This window comes from Myotis myotis, unplaced genomic scaffold (assembly GCF_014108235.1).
Source record: "Myotis myotis isolate mMyoMyo1 unplaced genomic scaffold, mMyoMyo1.p scaffold_m19_p_14, whole genome shotgun sequence".
Taxonomy (NCBI): Eukaryota; Metazoa; Chordata; class Mammalia; order Chiroptera; family Vespertilionidae; genus Myotis; species Myotis myotis.
In genome coordinates, this window is record NW_023416318.1 from 39,466,180 (window position 1) to 39,485,553 (window position 19,374).

A 19,374-nucleotide genomic window follows, 5' to 3' on the forward strand; every position below is an offset into this window, starting at 1 on the left:
AGAGGTGGCCTTAAAAAGGTTTCCCAGAGAAAATAGGTGTAAACTGATACCTCAGGGTTGAATTCACAAATGCCAATACCACGACAATAGAAAATAGAGCTATAAAATGTGAAACTTTTCAAAATTTAAAGTATGCTTTGAATGCAACTCCAATCAAAGTCCCAGTGGGAATCATTTTAAGTGAACAAACTAATTCTGAAGTTCAAACAGAAGTGAAGGCATTGAGAACAGCCTAAAATTGTTTAAGATAAGAAGTAATGAGGCTGCCGCTATCTTGGTTCTGTGGTCCCCGCAAAGATGTTCAGTGAAGCCACAGAAACCTCCCTGCTACAGAGCAGGAGTTGCTACAGCTCAGGCTGAGACAGGGTCTGGAACAGAGGCTGGCAGTGATGAATCAGTACCAGAGCTGGAGGAACAAGATCCCACACAGGCCGCCACACAACAAGCCCAGATGGCAGCAGCAGCTAAAATCCATGAGAACCAGCCAGCAAAGCAAAACAGAGGCAAAGTGAAAAGAAGGCATGGAAGGCTATGTCCAAAGGGCGTCTTCGACAGGTTACAGGGGATCCTAGGGTCACTGTCTGGAAATCTAAGAATATCCTCTTTGTCATCACATAACCATCTATATATATAAAAGCCCAGCGACTGGACTGGCAGAATAACCAGAACGAACAGAATGACCAGTGGCTATGACGCATACTATGGCAGCCAACCAGCCTGATCCAGGCCCCAATCAGCCCCCCTTCCCCTGGGGGCTGGCCCCACCCCCAATCGGCCTCCAATACCTTGATCAGGGGTGGGGCTGGCTGGCCAACCACCCACAACCTCTCCCCCCAGCTGACTCGGCCCAATGGACTCCCATCGTGCACGGCTGACCCCTCCTGTGCACAAATTCCTGCACTGGGCCTCTGGTATGTCTATAAGAGCCCAGCTTCAGATACCTACACAGTTTGGGGGAAACTGAGATCCAGGATTTATCTCAGCAAGCACAGTTAGAAGCTGCTGAGAAATTCAGAGTTCCAGGTGAAGCTGTCTCAAACATTCAATAAAACAGACTCTAACTGTACAAGAGGAGAGCGAAGAGAAAGAGGTTGATGAAACAGGTCTGGAACTTGAAGACACAGAATTGGTCATGTCACAAGCAAATGTTTCCATTTTCCCTACACTGGAACCGCTATTTATTTATTTATTAAGATTTTTATTGATTTCAGAAAGGAAGGGAAAGGGAGATAGAAACATCAATGATGAGAGAGAATCATTGATTGGATGCCTCCTTCATGCACTCTACTGGGGATTGAGCCAGCAACCCAGGCATGTGCCCTTGACCAGAATCAAATCTGGGACTCTTCAGTCCACAGGCTGACACTCTATCCACTGAGCCAAACCGGTTAGGGCTGCTACTCCTCTTTCTGTATGGAAAGCTCTGACCGAGCCTTGCCCTTCATTGAGTGATGTTTCTTACCTAAATGGCATTGTGCTGCTGTGTCCCAGACACCCAGATGCCTACAGCAAGAACAGCTATCCAACTTACAGGATCTTTTCCTACTCTCAGGTAGCCAGTGTATGGGGCATGTTATTGTGACCCATGTGGGTTTTGAATGAGTAGATTGTCCCTAACAGCCTCTCAAGTTGCAGGGACGATGACAGAAGTGTCAAGTGCTGGAGAAAGAAAGGAACTGAAAGTAGCTGTGAGTATCTGGGCACATGAGAATAGACTAACAAGAAGGAGAAAGGGGACCTTTCTTGGAGACTGCCCTAAGAGGCTGATGTCAGGTTGAGCTAAGTGTCTGCTAAATTGTTCCTACCTGCTGGGGCAGGGGTACTGTTTTCATGGACTCCAGCTGATTCCTGGGCAATCAAAGAATATTCTGAAAAGAGAAAGGGGCCTTCTAGTGCTCACTCCTAACACTCCTTCATCCACTTACCTCAACTAATTTCCTTATGTGCTTGTTGATGACTGTGGGGTCTGGCTTTGGCACCACTCCTGATGCCCACTCCAGGGGCACCACGGGCTTGGTAGGCGTTGTAGGGGAGGTAGGCTGCTGACAGAAAACACACACATTGTTCAACTTTATCTAGGGCCTTGAACAATTAGGACGAGGGACACTGAGAAAGACATATACATTTTGTATATTAATAATCCAGTAAAAACTTACATGTATGCAACACTTAAATATTTTGAAAACAAACATCTTTGATCAATGGAATCTAATCTGTAACGAAATACATGTTGGAATAGTGCATTCTGTTGAGCAGGAACCTAGATTCTATTATTTTAAATGGGAAAAGATAATTGCTCTCCCAGCCCATCCAAAAATCCTATCCAAGTTCTCCAAATATTACAAAAACATCCTTAAACTTCCATATAACAATCCATACAGATTTCTATATAATACAAAATATGTGAAACACCAGAAACCTAATTCTTTAATACTCGGTGCTAGTGATAAATTAGTAGGTATGTGCAGTAAATGGTTGCCAGTGGTTGGCCAAGTTTATGTCCTTACACTGGTATCTCTCTTAATACACTTAAACTGTTTGTCTAATTATTAGGTCCCCATAGCCCTCTTTTGTGAGCTTTCTACACAGGTTTTTCCATATTCTTGCAAGACATTTTCACTTAATAATGTGGTGAAGATGTTGACGATAACACATAACATGTTTACACAACACAAGTGAAAAACACAATCCTATCGGGAGACCAGCTGTTCCGTTTACATCCTCTCCCTGGGACCCCACATAATGTAAATATTTTGGCTGCTGCACACATGCAAACTTGTACTAACAGGTGTGTTGTTGTTTTTTTGATACTAAATTGGGGATAAACATTTTTGCAAGAGGAATTGAGGAGTAAATGTACTGATTTAAGCCCCTAAGAATGTTGTGAGGTGGGTGTTGGTAGCATCCTGTGGGCTACCCACGGGACCAAAAATGACCTGCCCCCTGGATACGGTCACCCCACTGACAGTCACTCACACACATCTGCACACGTTATGGCTCTTCCTAGCAAGCTTTTCATTTCATTGATCTGATCAAGGATGAGCCCACAGTTCCCAAACTGTACAGCAAGGTACCCTGCCCAAGGTACTGCAGAGAACTCAGAGGGGTACCAAAAGATATTTCAAACTTCCAAGGGAAATACAGTGATACCCATTATCTGTCAGACCCCACACAAACTACCAGGTTGAAGTAGTGTGCCGGCCGCCCATTGGACAGAGCCACACTGCTTTCAGTGATATCCGGTCCCGAAGCAAAACGTCAACGTGGAACAAGAAATAAGGGTGGCAGTTTCCAATCGGATTCCAACACTTAAGAACTTGTACAAAGCCCAAGAGGCACACACATCCATTAGTAAGTAACTGTGTTTTTCTTTCAGTATATGTGTATTATTTTTTTCAATTGGGCACTATGCTTTCAGAACATAAATATTTATTAAGTTGTTTGGACTAATTCTCTAAGTGGAACTGTTAAGTATTTTGTTGATCTCGAGATCGTGTGAAAAATCAGAGACACAAAGTAAAACACAAAGATCCAGTGAGGCATGAAGGGTCCCACTAAGAACAACAGAAAAAGGCTCTTAGTGGAGCTGGCTGTTCAGTAGGCGAGGTTGGCCAGCACCGGCGGTGAGCACATCAAAGCCAGAGGCTCTCAGGAGCATAGTGCTGACTGCACCTCGCTCTCCTGTGATCAGCACATGTCAAACACTCAGCACACAGTAGGGTGGCATTCCATTAAGAGGAGAGACAGAAAGGGGCTGGGAAATGTGGTTTATAGACTCACAGGATTTTAGCATGGGGAAGGGGCTTTGAAAGTTTCTTCTTTTACAAGAAGACCTTTCAATGTTTGAGGGACATGTCTCCCCAAATTGGCAACAGCTTGAAATCCTGAAAGGAAACTAAAGTAGATCTAAAGAGCACAAAGCAGGCAAGCGTGCTGAAATGGTTGACCCGCCCCTGTTCCCACAAGCGGTGGTGGGAACATGACGGGCAGCATCCGCAGTAGAAAAAGCACAGACGGGCAGACAGAGGGGCATGAAGCCAAATCCCAGTTCTCCTTTTTACTAGAGACCTATGCTCACCAGACTCAGTTTCCTTAACGGAGTTAACGAGATAACATGTATATGATGCCTGCCAGGCATCCAGCAACCAACAGGTAGCAGTGAAGGTACCTGGTTACAGGTAAAGGAAGGAGTCGGAGGTGGAAATGCTGTGTACACAGGTCAGTACAGCCGACTACACCATGGCCAGCTTCACCCCATGAAAGCTATGGAATGAGGAAGGGGCGGACCAATTCCTCCTCCCTCCACATTAACTTTGCCTTTCTCTCTAGCTGTCTCTTAGTCATGATAACTTTGGAGAGTCTGGGTCCTCACTCCTCCCTTTGTCTCTGCTGTGTCTTCCCACATGACTCCATTCTGCAGTGTCCCTAGGAGATGGGCCTCGGGGGACTGCAGGGTGAAGAGCGGATGGAACCATCGCCCTCACTATTTTAAGAACAGATGCTACCAGGTCAGCTGACTCGGACTCATGTGCATGCCCTCCCAGAGCCAGAGAGCAGCGCTCACAGTCATTCTGCCTCTTCCGGCCTCACGGTGCGGAATCCCTGCAGGTATTATAGATGGACAAACTTAGGGCTGGAGTTGCTGGCAATGTGCCACAGAGTTCAACTGGTGAGAAGAGGAGCATGGGACTTTTATTAACAAACTGACCTCAGGATATGGGTATAAGCAGCAAACAGAGACACTTTTTCCTTTAACATGCAAACCTCATCCTCATTGTAAATTTCAAATTCACCCAGGTCTTTTTTTTTTTTTATCAGTGTAAAACACACCTAAGATATAGTCCACTTGTTAAAACTGATGGGAAGTGCTCATTCAGTAATGCATTTTCCTCAATCTCATTATGTACTGTTTCTTAACTAAGAGTCAGCCATCAATTAAGTAAGACACCATCCAATGTAATATTAAAATTCTGAGCTGAGTCAATCATTATTAGACTTAGCAAAATTCATGGATGATGATCAGGGTATTGAAAATGTATTAAATCTGATTTTATGTTGAATGGGATTTCTTTTAAAGCCTGGAAGGATCTTAATGATCTTTAACGTTAAGATGAGTTATGGTTCACTTTTTTTTGGTCCTAGATGTAGGTGAGTTCTTAGAGGAGACACAACCCATAGAAGATCAATAGTAACACAGAGTAATTGCAAATGATGTTCTTCTTTATTAGCCTATGTAAGGAAATACTTCTCAAACTGTCAGGGCTAAGCTGTGTGACTGCTTAAAAGGGAATAACAGAGATTTTTAAATTCTTCAACCTTTAGATCACAGAGCACCATCGCAACAGCCAGTTACTGTAAATGACAAACCGCGGTGCTGGGCACTGATTCTCAGAGAGAGAAAACAATACCTACCGATTTAGAATTTCTAGGTTCCAGCACCAGTGACAGTTTATAAATATCATCTTCTGTGTGATAGAGGTCCAGTGAAAGCTACAAGAAATTAGAATGGATAAATAAATATGTTGGCTCATATTTATTTATTTACTTGAATCGCCGATATACTTTTCAAACGGAATGGTTAAGCCAATGTCTAATAATCTGAGTGAAAGCAGAACAGCACGAAGATGGCATGCAGAGGTGGAAAATGAAATTTAAAAGAGGAAAAATAAACCTTGTAGGGTCAGCAGCATCAATACTGCTTTATCTAGACTTTGTCACCTAAAGGTTTTTCCTAAACATTATAAAATTGACTTTCCTATAAAATTGCCCCGGCATTATTCCAGATCATGAACACCCTGCTCACAAAGAATGTACACTATACCCACCTTCCCCGGAACCACAGTCACTCTCATCTCCAGGGGCTCTGCCACTTTACAGGAGAGGACCACCCCCACAGCACAAACTAATGCCATAAGGACCCAGCCACTATGTAGAAGAGTGAAGTGGGATGTCTGAAAGGGATTTTATTTCAAGAGGATATAAAATTAGGTATTGATTACACATGATAATGGATGATACACAAGCTTCATTCCCATCTATAATTTTATCTGGTACCATAATTCAATTTAATATTGCGTAGTGTGTGCCAACAACCATGAATAACCAAATAAACTCCATGATTCTACTTGGTGAGCCTGAAAGGAATATTTTGACAGCAATACTGGCATAATAGCATCTTATTTGGAAAACAGGTCTTTGCCAGGGCAATTTGGGTGTCTTTCTTGTTAGGTAGACAACAAGGAAAATTTGTGTTAATGAGCAGAATCTGACACTGGATCTCTGGGGTAAGGAAGCCATGGGGAATGGTGTGGTCTCTGACGAATGGGAGGCAGCCACTACTGAGCTAGGACAAGCTGTTGTCAGCCTGACAATTGCCATGTCTTCTGATTTGTCAAAAAGAGCCAGAAATCTGGAGTTTTATATGGGATATCAGGGGGAATGCTTTGTAAAGATATGATTGTCTAACCCAGCCCTGGGCGAACTACGGCCCGTTTGAAATGAATAAAACTATTGAAAAAAAAGACCGTACCCTTTTATGTAATGATGTTTACTTTGAATTTATATTAGTTCACACAAACACTCCATCCATGCTTTTGTTCCGGCCCTCCGGTCCAGTTTAAGAACCCATTGTGGCCCTCGAGTAAAAAAGTTTGCCCACCCCTGGTCTAACCACTGTGCTGTACACCTGAAACTAATACAAAATAATATCAAATGTAAAACGTAGTTGAAAAAAAAATAAACTAAGTTCATCATTAAAGAAAGAAAAAAAGAGTTGCCCTAGCTGGTTTGGCTCAATGGATAGAGCGTCAGCCTGTGGACTGAAGCATCCTGGGTTCGATTCTGGACAAAGGCACATGCCAGGGTTGCTGGCTCAATCCCCAATAGGGGGTGTGCAGAAGGCAGCCATCAATGATTCTCTCTCATCATTGATGTTTCTCTCTCTCCCTCTCCCTTCCTCTCTGAATTCAATATAAAATATATTTTTTAAAAAGAGTTAATGAGGATTTTGATGGGCATGTTCCTGTCCTCCTGACTCTGCCTCTAAAGACTGGTGCTGGAGAGGAGTTGACAACAGTTCCAGACATCCAACCAGAAATTCAAATAAGCCACACACCGAGTAGGGGAGATGCTCTCTCGAAAGACACAGAACATCCTTGGGTATTGTCATATGTCCAATGGACAGATATCTGCACTTATGATGGAAGTGTTCTGTTCTTCTCCCAGTGTTTGCTCCCCATTTATTAGGGGCGGTGTGAACCTAGGCAAGTCACTAATCTTCTTGAATCTCAGTCTCCTGATCTGTAAAATGGAATAATAGATCATAGCTCTCTCCCAGTGCTGTGGCGAAGGTTAAATGAGCTAAAATGTGACCAACAGGGCTTGCTGAGAGAGCCTCACAGATGGGGACAGCAGGGTTTGGTTTCCAGTCAGTGCAGCAGCCAAACGCCACTGTGCTCATCGGTGGACGTACGCTGCCCTCTGGGATACCCCTGCCGACTCCCTGCTTTCCCAGCCATGGTCCTGTTTGTCTTTTTGGATCTCCTAGGGCTGTACAAGGTCCTGAAAAGACCTGTTCAACTCCCTATCCCATGTTTATAATACAGGCAGCTTGTCAATGGGATTTCAAGAATATGTGCTTGTGTCGAACATCTTTTAAGTTTGGTTGTTTCTGAAAAACGTTCTGAGTCACCATTTCAGGTGGCTGCATTTCCACCCAAGCCAATCGGCAAAGGTGGCTGTGGATTCAGTCTGGACGTGAGGACCTGCATGGCTGGGACTGGAGAACTGTAACATCAGACACACTGGATCATCACACTATCTCCACTCACCATTTTTGCAATTCTTCTTCTTTTTTTCTTATGAGACTGTAAAACTATAGGGGCTTTCCAGTGATTTGCATAGACTCTGGTAAACGTATCTGACAGATCTAAAAATATTATGAAAAGCATCCGACTATTTTATGTGCCACGAAACAAGAAGCGTCAGCTTTTAAAGCTCCTCGCATGCGAATGGGATGACAATAAAAAATGTCTTCTCCGGCTCTTCCCTGAGGAAAACAGTCGAAACCCCAACAGTCCGGTGATGTGGTCCTCCTTCCTTCATGTGCCCAGGGCCATTCGGGGCTAAGGTGACAGTGATAAGAGATCCCTGCCCTCACATACTTTGTTCTGTAATCAACTTTTTATGTCCATGAAGAAAAACAGAGATTTCTTAATTTTTACAGATGCAAAATAAAATAAATGCCAACACATTACAGAGTAAATGCCTACCAGGGGTGGGGGTGGGGTGGAGGAGGGAGGGTGGGGGGGGGAGAGAGAGAGAGAGAGAGAGAGAGAGAGAGAGAGAGAGAGAGAGAGAGCTGGGATTTAGAAGCTTGCCATTTGCAAGCCTTTTGTCCTTCATAAATCTGAGTTTCTTCATTTGTAAAAGAGGAAGGGCAGGGGTGATGTTACACTCCCTGCCCTGCCAGGCGCTACATCACAGGGGGCTTGTGAGAATGTACTAAGAACACGTGTGTGAAGTGTCATGAAAACTGCAATCACTTATTAGAGAAAGTCCACGCATCGCCACGCAGCCTGTTGCCCAGGGCAGGCAGTTAGTGACTGTGGACTTCACTTTCTGTCTTCCAGGGCTCTCAGTCACACTGGCTTCCTCGCTGGGAGCCACGTTTAGAAGCAGTCACTTCAGGCAGAAATGGAGCCTAGACTCTTGGGGCAAAATGAATCGCCCTCTCCAGGGTGCACTTTCAGGCACCTCCCATGCACTTGGGCAGCTTCAGTCAGTCCTACGGTTCTAGTCCCACCAGGTAGCTGCTTCATGAAATGCTCACTGGGCTCTAGTGGACACACACGTGGGAGTCTCCTCGCTCCTCATTCTGAGGTTAATCCGCCTGTGGCAGAAAGAATGAATGTGTATTCCAGTTCATGGAACTTGGTTGTGAAGAGAGAGAAAGGATCTTGGCTTTAAATAGAAACTGGCTTGATGATGTGTGTTCACATGAGGGACGGTGCCATCTATCCTCCTGAGTCTCTGGGCTGGAATCACTCAATCACGTTGCCACTCGGTCCCTTATTCTCAAGGCTCCACCATTCCCCACATCTAGAATTCTAGAAGTTTAGAGCTGGGAGAGACCTCACAAATGAACACAAACTCCTTCTGGGAAAATCCAAAGTCAAGGCTTGTTAGCAAGGAGGCAGGGCTCAAAGGTAGATCTTCCTTCTAGGATCTTGCCGCTACACTCTACTATATCACACTGCCATTACTAAGTGTTATACGGTATATGTTGGCATCCAAATTTTCCTTCCATAATAGAGAGAGAAAGAGGGAGGTGGGATGGGGGCATCTTTTTTTTTTTCTTTTCTTCCTAGCAAAAGGAGTTATTTCTTAGCTTTTAATTCTACAGGTCAGATTTTTGATTTGCATCCACAAAGTTTCATTCACAAACCCTTCTACATTTCTCTAAAGGTCTCTTGTGATGTAGTGATGTTGTTTGCTGCATTATAACTCAAAAGTAATTTCCCTGCTCCATCATTATCTTTTGCCTGGATGAGAAACTGTCTTAAGTGTAGACCTCTGCTCTGTGACATCCTCCTCCACCTCATGAAGACAACCCAGACAGGGACATGTGGAACGTAGGCCGGTCTGCAGACATCACCTGTGTCTGTGGGTTTGTAGTCTGTTGGAAGGTGCCAGTCTGGGCACTTATTCATGGAAACAGATTTGCAAGGCAAATGATTAATACTAGTAAACGCAGGTGCCTAGATTGTGGTGAGGTTTCCCCCTTCCTCCAATAGAGAATGTCTGTGTGTTTACTATTTGTCACACAAACTCAACCCCAAGAGATGTGTGTTTCTGTGTGTTGGCTACTTCTGCTTTATACTAAGGGAGCGGCTGGCATCACTTTGTACACTTTGGGTTTCTCCTCTTTGGTAAATGAATTGTGTGCTCTAGGAACAGTTGTGGAGACGGTCTGGGTACCACACTCTATTCCAGTGGCACAGTCCTAGGGGGTTTAGGCTCTCAGAGCTTCAGACCGGGTATTGTTTTTGTTTTCCATGGCCAATTAGAGGAAAAGAGTCAATTCAATATTGCAGCCAAGTTTCAGATGCTACAGTGTTAAAAACCTATACAGGGAAGTTGCTTAGCAAGGGTGAGAGAATTTGGTTCTGCTTCGTCCCCCTGACCAAGAGGCAGCTAATGGGATAAGTTCTCTTCTATACACCTGTTGTGTCTAAAGGTGCTAGGATCCAGACACCAGCTAAAGATATGTGTCACAAATGCCCTAAAATATGAATGGTAGGTGAACTTCCGTCTGACCTCCATTATTACTAAGTACAGCATTTCATTCACCTATTGAGCTCCTAAATATGCCAGGTTTTGTGAAAGGTGCTGGGGACATGTGATGTATAAGTCAGGTAAACAGGTGGGGGTGGGGGGAAAGTCTAATGCCAAGGGATACCACCTATAGGTAAGAAGGCATAGAGTGCAAGGTCAACACATGGGACAGGTGCATTAGTGCTTTGGAGGGGAACAGAGAATGCACCAGAAAGATAGACACAATTGGATTAGGGCTAATCACAGGGTTGGGTAGGGAAGGGGTTTTTCAAGAAAGTGCAAGGCCAGGAAGCAGAGGCAGCAGTTCATGGTGGAAAGTACAAGTCCACTATCCCTCATGCAGAACCGCATGATAACAAACAAGGCTGGCCTGAGAGTCAGAACATGAGTCCTGAAGGGCCTCCGGTGTCCGGCTGGTAACTGCATCTTGGGTTTGGGGGAGACTGGTGGTGAGGGCAGATCACAAAGGAGGTCCTTGCATTGCTCCAGGCCTCGCCAACAGCCGTGAGGATAAGAAAAGCAGCTAGTGAAGGGCATAGAGAGGGAGGTGGTTTATTACAGGAGTGTGATGAAGGAGAGGGAGGGGCTGGAGGGCCTCTCTAAGAATGCTAGAAACTAGAGCTGCAGGCGCAGAAACTGGGCCTTAAGTCAAGTGGTTATGGGTATGGGATCCCCTCCCCTCATCTTTTGAGACTTCTCCCTATCTACTGACCAGGAGTTCAACCCTACCCTCTGCATCCCCAGTGAACTGCAGGCACAGATCTTTCCGCATCCCCTGGGCCGTAATGGGCAGAAGAGCGATTAGGACACACCCCAGTCCCTTGGACTCACCGTAAGCAGGTTGATCAAATCCATGTTGGGCTCTAAGTGGTGGGAGGCATTCTGCAGGGAGACCAGTTCACTCAGGGTGACGGAGAGCTGGTGCATTTTCACAATGTTCACTTTGTTCTCCTCCGTCCAGTCTGGGAAAATGACATGGACTGCTATCAAGTCTTTCAAGTGCACGCCAAGGATGGGGATTTTGAAGCCCTCACAGTCGGCAAAGGCCTTGCGGTAATTGCAGTAATTGCCGTTGGAGGAGACCAGCTCTGTCATTTCATTCCAGTTCTAGGAACAGATGGAAAAGAAGATTTTCAGACAGCCTTCCCATCTGCCCATCCCCAGGCCCACCGTGTGTGGCTAGGAAATTCCTCGGCTACTGAGGGGAGTATCCATTGCACCAATGTTGATGCAAGGAAATATTAAACAGGAACAAGAAAGAAAAATGTACTAGGAGTTGAACAGCCTGTTCCATTCTGCTACAACATGCAAATAGCCCACACCTCCGCCTACCTATTAGGGAAGCTGGGATGTTAAATATCATGTCTATATACGTATTTTACAATTGATGAAAATATTATGGTCCACAAATATATGCATGTATTGTATTATCTTTAAGCATGTAGTATATTAAAATTTCCTAGTTATTCCAAAATAGTTGCATTTGGGATATATTACTTGAAGATTAATTTAGGACAGTATGGGGTAGGAAATGTCACACTGAGGTGTGAGACAGCTGTGGTTTTGAACTCTGCCACTCACTCTGCCACTCACAGGGTGACCTTGACCAAGTCACTTCACCTTTTAGGGCCTCAGTTCCCTTTTCTATAAGAAAGAGGAGTTCAAATAAATAACTTTTAAGACACACTAGTAGTACCTCGCCTCTTTGAGCCTCTGTTGGATTCATATTCTTCACCAGGGGAAACTCTGCAATCATGTCAACATTAAAAACTTTTAATAAAAAAAAAAGTGTGTTTTGCTCTTTATTTGAAATTCAGTACAAAGCTGAAGGAAAATGAAACACATAATGAGCCCTATCATACTTGGAGTGAGTGCACTGCTTGAGGTCAGACACCAGTGCTCTGTGGTCTACGTCCTCCTGTTTCTATGGACAAGCTATTGTTGGTTGCCTAACAGCAACCAGCCCTTCCTAATAGACCCTGATTTTGATCAGTCTACTCTTTCCCAAAGCAGCCCATGTGACTCAGAGGGAGCTGTTTCCAGCCCCCGGTCCAAGGATTGGTTCTGATTTACCGTTATCATAACCCCACCCCTCTGGTTTGTGATTGGTTCAGAAACACAGAGTTAAGCCAATCAGTACATTGTATTCCTCTGGCAACTGTTATTGGTCCAGAAGTAGACATATGACTTGAGATGGTCCAATCTGTCTAAAAAGAAGGTCTTTAATTCCATAGGGGCAGAGCGAACGAAAGAAATGTTCTCTGTCTCCACCTTTCATGAAGAAGACTTTAATTTTCTGCATTGATGAAACAATAAAACAAAACAAAGTAAAAAATGATATTCAGAGGAAGGCAGTACAGCAGCCAGAGCTCTGATCAGACCATTTCTGAAGTCAGCCCTGCGTCTGGTCTCCCAGGTATGTGAGAAAATGATCTATTTCCTTATTGTTTAAGCATTTAAAGAGTTTTAAAAAACTTACAGCTGAAAGTGTCCTTACTGATACAACAAAGTATACTCTTACAAAAAAATATCTTTATAAGAAGGAAATGTTTCTTTTTGTTCAGTAAGGAAAAATATTATTATAGGTGCCTGGAAATAAATATGGCAGAAAGCTTGATTTGGGAAATAATCATTTTTTAAAAATATACTTTTCCTCCTGAAAAATCAGCAATAAATCTGAGGAGTTTCTAGACAAGGCCTATGTCTCTCACTTCCATTGCATCTTCTGCTGAGTTGAACACAGTGCCATGAGTAGAGCGGGTGTTCAATGACTTCCTTTGAGGAGGGGAGGATAGGAATGATTTCTGTCTTATTTGCCTTGTAGTCTCTGATTGTATCACAGTGCCTATAACATGGGAAGCACCAAATACATACTTGTTGAATATTTACAACTACAGTATGTAATGGTATTCAAGGTACTCTTATTCGGACACTTGCTGCTACCTCCAACCAGTTTTCCAGGTGGCATGTCTAGTCCCTTCCTATTTTACCCCCCATGTGTAACCCACCATTGTCTAAGAAGAAAACACTCCCCTCACAGTGACATTTGTTAAGAGTATCCTACCCCTAAATAGTTTACGAATGAATTTTTTACTTGGGATTAGCATCCAAGCCACTGTACCTTGGTAACTTCTGAAGAAAGATGAGAATGGGTCTCTTTGAGGCGTGAAATGGAACTATGACTAAGGCCTCCCACCACTGCCATCAGGGTGTTAAAGTTTTTGAGCTGAAGGAGCTTCTGCAATAAAAAATGTCAACATCAATACTTTCTAACAATTTTTGAATTGTTCTGAGCTTTCTGAATTACAGGTGAAATTCATATACAATTTAATAACAAGGACCTAGGACAAATGATTTAAAATGAAGTGCAAATAAATTCCATTAGGAAAATATATCCATCATTGCACAGAAAAATAGTGCTTTCAGGTATTGGCAATTAAAAGCAATCTTCTTGCATGAGAGAAGTATGATTTGTTCATTAAACATCTATGAGTAGTTTAATTGCCCTTTATATCATGAACCCCAAGTTTCCCCAATGACTTTTCTCAATAGAGTGCATGGACATCTAGAATGCTTTAAGAACTCCAGTCTCATGAACAGATGTACGTACCTTGGCAACATTGATAAACTTTGTGATGACTTCTGCCCTTTGCTGGGGGGTTGGTTTGCTCAGAACCATCAACTGGACCCACTTAGAGATTCCATTAAATAAAGCAATAGATCTCTCCAAGGTCGGGTTATTCTCCAGGCAGCCATGGATGACATAGCTTTGATAATCAGTAAACTAGTAAAAGAGACTCTGAATTATAATGAAGTCTTTGCACAATCGGAGCTTAGAATGTTGCATGAAAGAGGTGAGATATTGTTTTATTATAGCACAACGATTTCTTCCATTTCACATTTTAATGGCATCTTAGAAGTTTAAACACACATGTAGCTTTAACATGCCATTTGGTTGTATTTTACTCCCCAACACAGACATACACTCATTACTAGTACACATGACAGTGTTGGTGGGGTGAGGAAGGGGCAAGACTCCAAGTCACATTCCAGTAAAACCTAACATTGCTGGGTCATAATATTCACCTGGGGCATTTGCTAAAATAGGGATTTCTGGGAATGCCCCAGACCTAAAGGGTCATTACTTCAGAGGTGGAACCTCAGAATCTCCATTTTTCACCCACAACTGGTGATTCCAATGGTCAGGCAAGTTTGAGATACATTAAAAAGGAAGAAATGCATATAAACATAATGATTTCAAATTTTATCAATGTTTTATTTTTCCAGGAAGAAAAATAGTAATTGAAGTAAGACAGCTCTTTAGTAAACAGACACATTTTCAGAAAATCAGCGTGGATGTCATCACATACATATGAGCCTCTGTCATATAAACAGTGTAGGGGGTTTCCTCTTATAGCCTGCCTGCCGGGGGTCAGTAAGACGGCCTCTCCAAGTAGGACTGCTTAGTGAAATGAATCGGTCTTTCAGAAATCCATATTTCTAACCTCATGTTCTTCTTTGCAAGGAATAATGTAATTAATTCCCTGGCGTCTCGGGAAAGAAGGAGGAGAAGTGACCGCCCCAGAGCTTGGTGAGAGAGACAAAGGCTGCTTGTAACCAACTGTAGTGGAAATATTATCATAACAAGTGGGCAGTGAATAGGTAGCTAGTAAGAGACCACAGTCAGAAGGGAGAAAAGGAAAGCTATCAAGACAGAGTAGGAAAGAAATGTTTAATTCAGGATCTCCATCCCTGGGAAACAAGCACTTGGATGCTGAGATTCTCCTCAAAGCCTACAATTCCTATTTTCAACCTACACCCATAAGTAGGCATTTATACAAATCCCAACCTAAATAAATATTTCTCCCCCCAAACAAAGGGCCTAGCAAAACATGTTCACTTGGGAGAAGCCAACAGACCTAAATAAACCTTGAGTGGTTCTATCGGCACTGGGTATTCAGAAAGTCATGCTTTCATCCTATGAAAGGGGACATTGAAAATACAGCAGCAGAAATATAGCTCCCGAGCCATAAAATAAAGACAGGATAATATTTATTTTTGGTGGAAAGGGATTGTTCCTGTGAATTAAGGGCACTTTTCCAATAGAACACAGTGACAGAGGCTGCCAACACGTCAGAGTATGAAAACGCGGCTCTTAGGAAAGTTGGCATGGAGGTTGTTATCCTTGGAAGAATAAATGTCAAATTTCTTACCGAGATCCTTCGAAAAGATTTATGCTCCAGAAAAGTGAGGTGCTCAGCCAATTCAATGGGCTCCAGATGGTCAAACAGCAGACAGGCTTTTCCCTTCTTGGATACTTTTTTCCTCTGTGTGACTCTTCTCATCCAATCGTAGGAAGGTCTATAAAAGAGGAGTGAGTCTGGTCAGTGTGCCACAAGCCTGTTTCCCTCAATGGAAGTTATTGACCTATTGACTCTGTAACTCTTGGCCTGAATCCAGGGGCCTGTGCAAAATACACGCGCTGTCCTGGGTATTTGAAGAGAAAACCACTGACCCATCGCCAGTAGAACATAAACTTCAAGTTGTTTTCCCAGACAGGGTGGATTTGCACTGATCCATCCAGAATCTCTCACTTGGTCTTTCTGGTGGCCAGTAAGGTTTGGATCATAAGGGAGAGGTCAGGACTAGGTTTAGACATTTGGGAGTTAATCAATATATAGGTAGTGATTTAAGGCACATGGGAATCACTAGAAACTGGTTCTCACACTTCAGCAAGATAGGGATCATCGGAAAAGTTTGTTATAAAGACAGAGGCCTGACTCCATTGCCAGAGATTCTGATTTACTGGGAATGAACCTGAATCGTCTGGATTTTTAACAACGTCCCGAATGATTCCTGGATCACTCTCGAAGAAGTATTGTAGGAAAATAGGCTAGAGTAAGAATGCCTGGGACAAAAGAACACATATTTGCAAGATGGAAACCCATACTAAGGGTCATAAAATAGTTTTCTCTGTGCAAGTGAACTGGTTGGTATAAAACACTATCCTAATTAGCACCACGTTCTTAATAACTGAGCTAACTAGTTCACGGCACAACTATGGTCAACATTTGTACAGCCTCAGAAGCACCAAGGCACAGGGCTTCTCAAACTTGAATGAGCATATGAATCACTTGGGGATCTTATTCAAGTACAGTTTCCAATTCAGCAGGTTTAGGGTGAGGCCTGAGAATCAGCATTTCTACTGAGCTTCCACGTGATGCCAATGCTGGCTATCCATAGACCACACTATGAGTGGCAAGGGCACAGGGGACATTCACTAGGTTTTAGAAAATACTGAGCATTCATATGTGCCAAATGCTTTTACCTACTATTTTATCTCCTGACTGGATGCTCATGATAACCCTGTGAGAAAGGTACTACCCCCATTTTACAAATAAAGAAATGGAAGCCGGGAGAGAGGAACTAGGTGCAATGGTGCTCACTGCAGCAAGACTTTCTCAAAGAAGCACACCCTGATTCTGAAATGGTATGGATTGAGGTCTAGTGGGGTCGTCACTAGTCCCTCCCCTGAACAGAGGACTCATCATGTTTGAAAGAAGCTTGAACCACTCTTACATGCTGGATATGTCGATGAGGCTGACGTGTTTTTCATATCCTAGATGACTAGCCACTTCCCGGAATTCTTCAGTCATGCGGATCAAACCAAGGTCCAAATTAAACTCTGCAGGAAATTTCAGAATCCAGTACCTGAAAGGCATCACATATTTTTGACAACCAGAAGATTTCAAGCTGGGCCTCTGTGTAAACTATAGTATCATTTTACAGATTACATTCAACAGAGAATCCAGGACCACACCCCAATTAGCAATCTCCTATCCCCCGCCCATCACATTGCGTCTAACCCTTTCCCTTCAATTAAGGACCCAAATCCACTCCCATGCTGAGCCCCTCTTTCCGACTCTGTCCAGAAGGAAACCCTTCTAGGTTCATGGCAAGTAGGTGGGAAAGTGCATGGTGAGGGAGTAGAAAAAAATAATTCACTCTCAGGGCTGCTTTCATCCCCTAATCACATTTACCACTGCCTGAGCTCTAGTTCCAAAGAAAGATACATTCTACCCCCAAGAACAGAGGGGGGCCAATTTTAGCAAAACCAATAAAGGGGAATCTGAATCAGTTTCATTGTCAAACCAGCTCTGCCTCTTGGGGGAAAGGAAAGTGTCCACCAGAAGCAGTAATGACAAGACAATTAAATTTGTAAGTATATTTACCTCATGAAGTAGCAGATCTTTAATCGAAATTCATCACAGCTTTCTCCACTGGCATTTCGATACGTGCACTTGTTAAAGAAAAGCTCCTTGCAATTGGTTTCCTTTGCAGACACCTGCAGCTTTGATCAATGTAGATGAATTCCTGATAAGAGGGCCGCACTGGGGACCTCTGGCTTATGTGGGCGCTCAAATGGGGAGAGAAGTGTGTTCTGATGATGTCAGCACTGAATAGTTTATTGCTCTGGGATGTCCTTTTGTGGCCGGGAAGAGAAATCACTTACAAAATTTTACCTTCCTGGGCACTTACTAAGTGATGACTGCCAACTATAATTACACCTATGCTACCAACTAGATATCATTTAAAATTGGTAGTACATAGAAGCACCATTTTGGCACCAAAAAAAAAAGTTTTGTTATTAGGATTAATGCCTTATATATGTATTTTAATTTCTTTAGTATTTGAAAATATCATTGGCAGGTATATTAATACACAGGGTGTGTTGCAATTTATTCTGGTCTATTTATTCAATGTCTTTAACAAATATTTACTGAGCTCCTGCTATAGGCCAGGCACTGTGGGTAGGCAGTAGCCAGTGATCTAAAGGGAGGAAAATCTAAAGAAATGACAGCTCACAGGCAGTTTCAACTGTTACACAATCTGTATTTTCAGACATTAGGCTGTACTGTGTCTAAATATCCATTTTAGTGTGCGTTTCATATTATCAGCGGGCATACTAATGATGAGAATGCTGTTGGGGGCACATTCTTTGGACAGTGTTAGAACCCTGATGAGAGATGGGACCAGACTGAGACAATTCCATCTATCCTTCCCTGTGGGCTACCCTCAGCAGTGGGACCCGTGGAAACTTGGGGCACCTGGAACCAGGATCCCGTTCACTTCCAGGGACCTCTGCTCAGGGTGAATGTCCCCTTATCCTCTCTATCATCCCCTTCGGCCTGGAGGCTGTGGGAGGATGGAGGGAAGAAGTGGAAAGTGGAGGAAGCTGGACGTACGCAGGTGGAAGCCCTACTTGGCCGGGATGACACTCCAGGGGCCTGCCCCCTCTCGGGCTCCCCTGCCTTGTAGGGCTTCCCTCTTACCTGCAGGGCCCCTGGGCTTGAAGCAGGCAGAGACTATAGGAACCAATATTAGCAATTATATGATAACATTCGATATTGGGGAATGAAATGTCCTTATAAATGTGAGACTATTTTGCCATTTTCAGTCATTTGACTTTCAACCACTTTTTAAGACTGCCTTATGTACAACTGATGAACTGCTAAAAACCGTTCTAGAATGGTATTTTTTCTTTCCCTCTTAAGTCAGAAGGAAAGTTGAAATGAACATCAGTCAACAAATTACAATAAACCTGCTAGAATGTTCTTTGTATCTTGACAGTAAGGAAAGATGTAAAATCTTAGGTGGTGTTTGTGCCTGAGCCACATCATATTACTTTGGCTGGCCTTTCTAAATGTCTAAATCAAATTCTCTAGGTCCATCATTTTGCCCTGCTCAAAGGAATGAACTAGATCCCGGATCAGTGTTAAATATTCTTTCATTGTACTCACAGCAGAAACGTTGAAGCAGGTTAGAGGCATTCAGCCCAGAGCTCCTGTTTCATTTTATATCTCGTGCTTATGCTCAAGTAGAGCCAAAACATCCAGAGGGATAGGCAACTATTTGCTCCACCATCCAGTGTTTTGTCTAGGCGTCTAAATATATTCACAAAACAGCTGGATAACTGACTGAAGATCATTTATCATCTTAATTTACTGGCTTTGGTTACACACTCTATCTACATAAGTA

At 43.3% G+C, this 19,374-nt stretch overlaps 1 protein-coding gene across 8 annotated transcripts in view; it reads right to left on the reverse strand.

Moving 5' to 3' along the window:
- The window catches only part of RASGRP3 (RAS guanyl releasing protein 3), a 107,375-nt gene that overhangs the window by 16,337 nt on the left and 71,664 nt on the right, over positions 1-19,374 (reverse strand). For 6 of the 8 annotated variants that reach the window (XM_036334883.1, XM_036334882.1, XM_036334886.1 and 3 more), the window contains 8 exons: positions 17,568-17,630; positions 16,915-17,046; positions 15,549-15,696; positions 13,946-14,119; positions 13,457-13,573; positions 11,167-11,442; positions 5,413-5,490; positions 1,926-2,042 (listed from right to left, as the gene is read on the reverse strand). In XM_036334883.1, the coding sequence (XP_036190776.1) occupies positions 1,926-2,042; positions 5,413-5,490; positions 11,167-11,442; positions 13,457-13,573; positions 13,946-14,119; positions 15,549-15,696; positions 16,915-17,046; positions 17,568-17,630 (1,105 nt within the window). Of the gene's footprint in view, positions 1-1,925; positions 2,043-5,412; positions 5,491-11,166; positions 11,443-13,456; positions 13,574-13,945; positions 14,120-15,548; positions 15,697-16,914; positions 17,047-17,567; positions 17,687-19,374 lie in introns of all 8 variants that reach the window. The other 2 variants (XM_036334890.1, XM_036334888.1) reach the window with 2 other exon arrangements.